Below are 9,304 nucleotides of genomic sequence, written 5' to 3'. Positions count from 1 at the left end.
TGACCTCTTTTGATTTCTTTCCAACACCCCCCATCAAGTTAAGTAAGGGGATCATCCATACTTAACTTGCCCAATACTTCATAGAAATTTCTTGAGTCCACAGCCTTGGTGAGAATATCAGCTAGCTGATCTTCGGATTTGACAAAAGGTAGTTCCACGACCTTTGCTTCTATGTTATCTTTGATGAAGTGTCGATCTACTTCAACATGTTTTGTCCGTCATGCTGCACTGGGTTTTTGGATATACTGATGACTGCCTTATTGTCGCAGAACAGCTTGCAGGGTCCGAAGGGCATCAGCTCCAACTCGGTCATTAGCCTTAGGATCTAGGTTAATCCGCTTTTGATCCCTCGAAATTTTGCCTATGCACTTGACAACGCTACCACCTTTTGTTTCTTACTTCGCCAAGTAACCAGATTGCCACCAACAAATGTAAAGTACCCTGCAGTTGATTTTCGATCATTCGGATTTCCTGCCCAATCTGCATCTGTGTATCCATATATGTCCATATGTTCGTGCTTCTTGAACATTACTCCATGTCCTGGTGTTCCCTTCAAGTACCGGACGATCTGCATTGCTGCCTCCCAATGGGCTGCCTACGGCCTATGCATAAACTGACTCACAACTCCGACTGCATACGCTATTTCAGGTCTAGTGTGGGACATGTAGATCAGCTTCCCAACCAGGCGTTGGTATCTTGTACGATGAGTGGGTTCTGCTCCTTCTACTATTTGCATACCATGGTTCTGGACCGTAGGAGTATCTGTTGGCTTGCAGTCCAACATTCCAGTTTCTGCCAATAAGTCGAGAACGTACTTCTTTTGATTTATGAAGATTCCCTGTTGGGACCTTAGTACTTCTATTCATAGAAAATACTTTAGTATTCCAAGGTCCTTCATCTCAAATTCCGAGAAAAGATTTTGTCTCAACTGCTTGATTTCTTCTTCATTATCACCGGTGAGGATCATGTCATCTACATAGATGATAAGACAGGTGATCTTCCCTTCCCTTTTCTTTAGAAACAGAGTGTGATCAGAATTACTCTGTTTATACCCATACTTCTTCATCACCTCGGTAAATCTCCCAAACCAAGCTCGGGGCGACTGTTTCAACCCATACAACGTTTTCTTAAGCTTGCATACTTTTTCACCTTCAAAGTCTCCAGAGAAACCAGGTGGAGCTTCCATATAGATCGGTTTTGAGAGTTCACCATGTAGGAAGGCATTAGTGACATCGAATTGGTGTAGAGGCCATTCCTTGTTGGCCGCAATGGAGAAAAAGGACCCTGATTGTGTTCATCTTAGCAACTGGGGAGAATGTCTCGGCATAATCAACTCCATACGTCTGAGTGTACCCCTTTGCTACCTACCTGGCCTTATATCGCTCAATCGACCCATCTGGTCTCCTTTTGATGATGAAGACCCACCTGCACCCCACGGCTTGCACGCCTTTCGGTCTGGCACATACTTCCCATGTCTTGCTTTTCATTAGCACTTTCATTTATACCATCATCGCCTTTTTCCAATAAGCTATTTTTATAGCCTCTTCCACAGTTTGGGGGATCTCTTCTTCTTCTTCTTCATACAGAGCTGTCGTGAATGCTCTAGCCATTTCTGTGAGATTAGCTTTAGCAAGATTTACCATTGAGTATCTGCTTTTAGCCCCTATCTTCTCTAGGTTGTACCTCTTGGGCGGAATCCCCCGAGTGCTTCGTGGAGGGAGAATGTATCGACCAGTATCCCTATCAATAGCGGTGACCTCATCTATCTCAGAAAGGTTAGAAGTAATGACTGTACTCTCAGGAGCGGGTTCGAAGTTTACCTCAGATATCACTGGAGGAGGATTAGACTGAGGCATGGTTGGCTGAGGAGGATCTATAGTAGATGTGACCTGCTCGGCGGTGGCGCTAGCTTGTTCTGTTAGCTCCACCTCTGAGTTGCTTGATTGGGGCACCAACCAACTTGGGGGTCTACTCATATCCCTTAGGGTATTCCTACTCTCCCCCTGACCGCTAAGTCGGGTTTGATAAAAGTACTCACACTCAAGGAAGTTACAATTCATAGTTGTGATTATTTTCCTAGAGGACGGATCATAATATCTATATCCCTTCTGATTAATCCCATATCCCAAGAAAACACATTTCACGGTGCATGCAGAAAATTTTGTGCGCTCGTGTTTCGGTATATGCACATAGATGAGCATCCAAAAAATTTAAGTTGAAGGGTAAAGGGTTCAGGGATTTTTGTCATTTTTAGAGAACTTGAAGAGGTGTTTTCATGTCAAGAATCTTTGTAGGAAGATAATTTGTGTGCGTTCCTGGGTCCAGCAGATTTTTCACGCACCTGCTCTCTAGATAATTCTCTTTGACCTAGCGGATTTTTGACACTTTTTACTCCTTTTCTGCTCATTTTACATCTGCTCGGTCAATTTGCAGCATCTACTTGACGCAGTCAATATTTGCACACTTAATCTCAAATTTGTGCATTATCTCCCCAAAAAGGCATGTAATATCACCAAAAACCAATGCATGAAACGAGCCTTATCAAAAGACGATTAACAAGGTATACCGACGTAGCAATTGCTTCAGGTCAAAGGAATTTTGGAACATTTGAGTCAAAAAACAAAGCTTGAGTTATTTCAAGAAGAATTCTATTTTTTCTCTCGGCTACCCCATTTTGTTCCGGTGTATAAGGGCATGTGGTTTGGTGAATTAACCCATATTTCTTAAAAAAGTCTTCTATGTCTCTATTAACAAATTCTCTACCATTGTCTGACCTAAGAACCGAGACAGTGTGTCTGAATCATTTTTAAAAAGATGGCAAACTTTTCGAAAACTTAAGATTTATGTCGCAAAAAATATACCCAAGTCAATCTAGTGCAATCATCGACAAAGAGAAGAAAATATTTAAAACCATGATCACCAGTAATAGGCGCAGGGCCCATCACATCAGCATGAACAATGGAAAAAATATCTTTAACACGCGTATTATTGGATTTAAAAGATTGTCTATGATTCTTAACCAAAGCACATGACTCACAAGAAATGTCTTTAAGATGGAAAAATTTTGGAAAAAGTAATTTGAAATAACCCGCTGAAGGATGACCCATTCTCCGGTGCCATAATCAAGCTTCTCTATCAGCAGATCTGTGAGCAAGCATCGCGGCGCCCCCTTGTTGAGATATCTCATCCACATAATAGAGGCCTTGACGCTCAGTGTCACGCCCAATTATCATCCTAATCCTGATATCCTGTAAAACACAGAAATTTGGGTGCATCAATAAAGTACAGTTCAGCTCCTTCGTCGCGTGACTAATAGACATTAGTTTGTGAGACAGTTTAGGCACATAGAGACAATTCTTAAGTTTCAGACTCGGGGATATTTCAATAGTTCCACTCCCATTCACATACGTCAATTCCCCATCAACGGTTTGAATTTGACTTTTAGTTGCCACATTAAAAGTAGAAAAGTCTCTCTTATCATAAGTCATAGTATCTGTAGCTCCACAATCAAATATCCACTCACTTCTAGTATTACCCTGTAATCTTTTTGCCATGCACGCAATATGGGTATTTTCAAGGGGTGCAAAATAATTGGGGTCAATAAAGGATTTTTCTGAAGCTGGGGGTTAACTTTCGCACTTTTAACTTCTATAGGACTCAATTGCACATTGATCTCATCATGGGGTGTATTATGTAATAAAACAAAATTGGTGGGTATGTCATGGGGTAAGAAACGTGATTTAGCAGACTTTGGGGGTTTATTTGCAAACAACAAAGTAGGGTTAAAAAACCCTAACCCTTTACCTCCAAAAAACTCGCCGCCTCGTCTGAACTCGGCGATCGCCGCTTCCCCAACTGCACCGCCCCTGTTCTCCTGCCGACCGTGGGTGTCGGCGGCCTCCTGGTTGCCTGCTCCGGTCGCCGGGAACAAGCCCCATCCATTTTCGGTCATCCCGATCGCCAATTTCGCCTTGGCCTTTTGATTTTCGTCCCACCATTCCGGGAATCTAACGAGGAGAAAATACGATTCCTTGGTGTGTTTGTGCTTTCCGCAGTGTGAGCACCAAAGCTTCGATTTGTCATGTTTGAATGGCCGGCGATTTGGGGGGGTTGGTGTCCCAGTTCGGTGCGACGGTGGTCCACCCCGCTACTGATTTCAGGCTGCGAATCCAAGCCCGATACTGCCCGATGATGATGTAATGTCGTTGGTCGCGCCGGCTGGTTTGATGGTGGTTGCCGGCATGATTTTAAGCCTGGCATTCTCCCTCTTTATCCAGCCGTATGCGACCTCGGCTGAGAGCCATGGTCGATCCTTGAGGACTTCTCGCTTCATCTGATCGTATCTCAGGTTGAGTCCGGTTAGAAACTTGAATAACCGTCGGGTTTTGATGTACTTCCGGAATTGGCCTACTCCCTTGTCATAACATGTGACCGGCTGTTCTTGGCATCGATCTACATCTATCCACGTTCCGTGTAAGTGACGCCAATATGTCTCAAGATTCTATTCTCCTTGCTTAACATTCTTTGCCTTCTCCTCCAGGTCGAAGAGTAAAAATGGATCGGATGTGCTTTCAAATGTCACGGCTAGGCTTTTCCATAAGGCTTCTGCCGTTTGATGATGTACGAAATCGATAACAATATCGGTCTCGATGTTGTCTAGGATCCACGAGAAGACAATTAAGTATGTCTCCTCCCACTCCGTGTAATCGGCCGCTCCTGGTTCGGGTGGTGGCGGATTGCCGTTGATGTGTCGGAGTACCCTCCTACTCCCGATCTGGATCTTCATCAGCCGCGCCCATAACGAATAATTCATTCCATTGAGCTTCACGGCAATGGTAACATTTTTGCTAACTCTCAGTTTGTGGTCGTCTGAGAGTTTGGGTTTGATTTCGGTTTCTTCTTCGGCCATGACTTGATTCTGCCTTAGGTTGAGAGAGGTTTATTTAGGCTATGATGAATTCTTTTCTGAGCCATGCTCGATACCATGTTAAAATGTTTAATTTCCATTCAACTTGAATTATCTCATGATTTACACTCCTTTAAATAGGATATGGACTATACAAAATAAGGTAAAGATTTACCCTAATTCTAATTGTCGATTACATGGTAATTACCAATCACAATATCAATTCCATATTTCCTTGATTTGTTTCCCTGTGATTTGACCTCTTTTGATTTCTTTCCAACAATTAATTTATCAAGTTGATTGCAATTGTGAAATCCACGTGGAGGATATACATATGTTGATGTTTAAATAAATATAGGCACATCGACATCTACTCTATACTTCCCCGTCCCATAAGAATATGCACTTTTTCCTTTTTAATCCATCCTATAAGAATATGCACTTTCTAATTTTGGAAGTCTTTTCTTTCTAATATGTTGGGACTCATTCTCCACTAACAATACTTTAATTACTTTTTCTCTCTACATCTTCCTTACTTTACCAATTTGACATTTAAACCCATGTCATCCCCAAAGTGCATATTCTCTGGGGACGTAGGGAGTATTAAATTTCATGAAAACTTGGTTTGGTAAAGACATTGTTTTATTAAATACTCCTCATGTCTCACAATTGTGAAGGTATTTCTTCCAGATTAAGTTAAACAGAAAAAGAATAAACTTTAAGAAGATAAAAAGTGAATACTCCATAATACAATAGAGAATAAGATAACTGATATGAGATTTTTGTTTTTTGAAAAAAAAAAGAATGAATTGTTTAGCTTGGAGTAGTGGTATTTATAGAAGGGCTGGCAAATTAATGGGATAATCATAACTTTAGCGAAAGTTGGTCGAATTTGTAAGTTGGTTGTTAATATCATGAATTTATTCTGCCTTGATTATGTTTCACGAGTTTAATTTTTTTTCTTAAGTTGAATTTGGCATGTCACGTTGGATTATGTGGTCGAGAGACTGATCACTATTAAGAAACATTAATGTCGCTTTTAATGGGTGTCATTTTGTGAGTTGCTTGAATTCAAATTATCTTCTAGCTGTCGCCGAAATTCTATAGCATTGAAAATTCATTATACTGCAATTTCATGATTTTTGCAATAATATTTTAAATTTAAGAAAATTGATCAAATTTCAATTAAAATTTATTATTTTAATAATCAATAATCCTAATTAATTAATTAATTGATCAAGTTGATTGCAGTTGTGAAATCAACGTGGAGGATATACATTTGTTGATGTTTAAAAAAATATAGGCATATCGACATCGTCTCAATATTATATTTCAGTTATAACCAATGAAAACTTGGTTTGGTAAAGCCATTTGTTTTATTAGATACTCCTCATGTCCCACTATTGTGAAGGTATTTCATTTAGATATAAAATTTAAAATAATTATGTTAAGCTAAACAGAAAAAGAATAAAATTTAAGAAAATAAAAAGAGAATATAATACAATAGAGAATAAGATATGTGATATGAGATTTGTGTTTTTTTGGCAAAAAAAAGAAAAAGTGATTCAAGTACATGGAAATGAACCAAAAAGAAACATTAATGTCGCTTTTAATCTTTATAAATATTGTTTGTTTTTATTTTATGTTTGTTATAATTATATTTATAATATTATTGACAACCAATTTCATACGAGTAGTTCAGGCGTCCAACGTCAAAAGAAATGGATGTCTGTGCTGGTTTAGATTCGTCTGTTGGGTTTTTGGAGTGTTGCTGTTTATATAAATCTCATTAATTAATTTATCAAATTAATTGTAAATGTTAAATCATTGTCTAATTATACATTAAGTGACGTTGAAATAATAGGAGTATTTATGTCGTGGCGACACTAAATTAATTCCAGGGGTGTATTATTGCGTACATGCATGTTGTGACAAAGTAAAACTTGACCGGCTATTCTAAATTTATTTAGTAAAAATTCGATTCCATGCTCCAATTATAGACTAAATTAAAACTTTAAAGTTGCAAAAGTGGAAGCTGACATGAAATCATGATGGTGGTGAAAAACCATATTGTTTATATTTAGGTCATATATCGACGTGCTTGAATTATTTAAAGTTTAATTTTTTTAAAAAAAAGGTGCTCCATTTGACGCTTTAGCCATTTTTTATTATTATTCTTTTTTAAAATTTTCCGGTTGTGTCAAAATTTTAATAATGATTCAACAATTTGATGCTGTTATACACACGCGGGGGTAATTGACCAATAAATATATCACCCTTGTTGCATATAGTAAAAAAGTTTCAAATTTGTGATGCAAAAGGATTCATTTGCATTTCTATAAGTTATTTTACTTTTTCTTCATTTTAATTATTTACAATTATATTTTTTAAACGAATGCAAAAAATAAAATAACTCTACTATTATAGAATGGATGGAGTACTACATTTCATTATCTATGCTTAGACATTATCAACTCTTTGTTTACATGGAGCACAATTTTTTTTATCTGTATGTACAAAAGTTTCATTATTAGTATTTCATATTAGTACAAAACCTATCAATTGACAAAGTCATCGCTACAAACGTTTATCTTTTTTTCCTACATGGCATGAGTCTATCACAGGCACGACAATCGAGTCATCGGCTTAAATTATCCCGAAACGGGATAATTACACGATTCATTCGAGATTTAATTACAGGCGCGAGTTTACAAAGGGTAGACATTCTTCTCAAAACACTCTCATATCAAACACTGAGTTGACATAATGTATCAAAAATACATGTTAGTTCAAACTAACATCACATATATCATTAAGAACACACATGAAACCAACAGACAGCAGTTGTGTGACACCAGCGTTTATAACTCAAATACCTAGTTTTGTGCGTTCAACGATAGCTTTGTAAAGGATCAGCCGCTTTGCCAGATCTTGCATCGCTCCATGCTTTAGCAATTGTTCTTTTCATATCCTCATCACCGTCCTCGTACATGTTCTGCAAAATGAATCACAGGTGTTAAAACTGGATAACCCAAGCACATGTATGACAAACAACCAAGAAATATACCTTCATCAAGTCCATTATCCCGGCCATTGGATCCCGCTCCTTGTCCAAACTCGGCGGCTTCAGCTAAGACGTACCAAGTTGTTCGTTAGGTGGAATCACTTTTCGAACTTCAATAGTTTACTTTTCGACTAAACTAAAGTAACTACCTTATCTTCTTTGAAGTGCAAATCCAACCAGTTTCCCTTGGCAGCTTTGGCCAAAACGACAACCACTCTCTTTGGCTTCACAATGAACTTGCATTTCTCAGGTGCAATCTCTTTGCAGAGCTTTGGCACTGCACAACGATAGTTCTTTCCTTGGACATCATGCAGCTTGATATCAACAGACATTGGCTTGAAATCAGCCTCAACTTTCTCTCGATCAACACCTTCCAACGGTATATAAATCTACCCACAATTAAAACGGGATCAAATACATAGTCAGGCACTTGGTTTATATCAGAACATATCAATCCCCTCGGTTAATCGCACCCTCACCTTTACTTGATCATTATCCTGATCCCAGCTGAAGGAGCTGAGAGGAACATAGCTTAACAAAGAGCTGCTGGATACAGCCTTCGGAGCACTTGAAATCGGGGCTGGTGTGTCGACTGCTGGAGCTGGAGTAGGCATTTTCCGAGACGCTGCATTCGACAATTGCTGAAATAGGAATAACAAATGAAGTCTTAAAATAAGAAATCTGCAATGAATCAATCTAAACATCCAAGAGGAACCATAACATGGAGTTCACACCAAAAATCAAACAAGCTAAACCAGTAAATCAACATCAATAAACCCAACCAAAATCTTCTACAATTATCAAATTTTCAGCACTGGTCATGATAATGAAAGCAGGAAGCAACCGAAACTTACAACAGCGTGAAATCAAAACTTACTATAACTAACATATTAGGTAGATTTTCAAACGCAATCACACGAATTCACCTATAACAAGATTGTAAGCACCAATCCACGAATTCCTAATCACACCGCATACATATCAATTTACACATATCTCAAATATCCCCAAAATTAGAAATCCTCGAATTATACAAACCCTAGTACAAATTTCATATGCGCATTTCTAAACATAAATGACCAATAATAACCTCTGTGAAACAGCCAAACGCATGAAATCTAAAATTAGCGCCGTATGCTGAGAGGCATTACCTTCTCCAGGTTGAGAATCTCAGAGGAAATGAGAGAAACGACGCGCGGTCGCTTCGCGATGCTTTGAAGCTGCTTCAGCTCCTCAATGTCCAGCGCTAAATCATCGCAGCTCGCCATTGTAAGCTGACAATTGCTAATTGGGAAATCGATTGAAGAGATATCTAGAAATGTGTAAATATAGTG

At 38.7% G+C, this 9,304-nt stretch overlaps 1 protein-coding gene across 1 annotated transcript; it reads right to left on the bottom strand.

Moving 5' to 3' along the window:
* Window positions 1-7,544: 7,544 nt before the first annotated feature.
* Window positions 7,545-9,304, bottom strand: LOC121791437 (calcyclin-binding protein-like). The gene is made up of 5 exons (XM_042189391.1): window positions 9,122-9,304; window positions 8,450-8,611; window positions 8,120-8,359; window positions 7,974-8,036; window positions 7,545-7,901 (listed from the first exon to the last, which is right to left on the bottom strand). The coding sequence occupies exons 1-5, from the start codon at window positions 9,236-9,238 to the stop codon at window positions 7,797-7,799; spliced, it is 687 nt and encodes a 228-aa protein (XP_042045325.1). The 5' UTR covers window positions 9,239-9,304; the 3' UTR covers window positions 7,545-7,796.

The sequence above is a fragment of the Salvia splendens genome, unplaced genomic scaffold, assembly GCF_004379255.2.
Source record: "Salvia splendens isolate huo1 unplaced genomic scaffold, SspV2 ctg810, whole genome shotgun sequence".
Classification (NCBI taxonomy): Eukaryota; Viridiplantae; Streptophyta; class Magnoliopsida; order Lamiales; family Lamiaceae; genus Salvia; species Salvia splendens.
The sequence above is the reverse complement of the archived record's forward strand: the minus strand, read 5'-3'. Positions and strand labels throughout refer to the sequence as shown.

Coding starts and splice junctions, on each gene's coding strand:
- LOC121791437 (XM_042189391.1), bottom strand. CDS start 9,238: ATGGCGAGCTGCGATGATTTAGCGCTGGACATTGAGGAGCTGAAGCAG. Junction 8,612..9,121: donor AGATTCTCAACCTGGAGAAG/GTAATGCCTCTC, acceptor TTCCTATTTCAG/CAATTGTCGAATGCAGCGTC. Junction 8,037..8,119: donor TGCACTTCAAAGAAGATAAG/GTAGTTACTTTA, acceptor GGTACGTCTTAG/CTGAAGCCGCCGAGTTTGGA.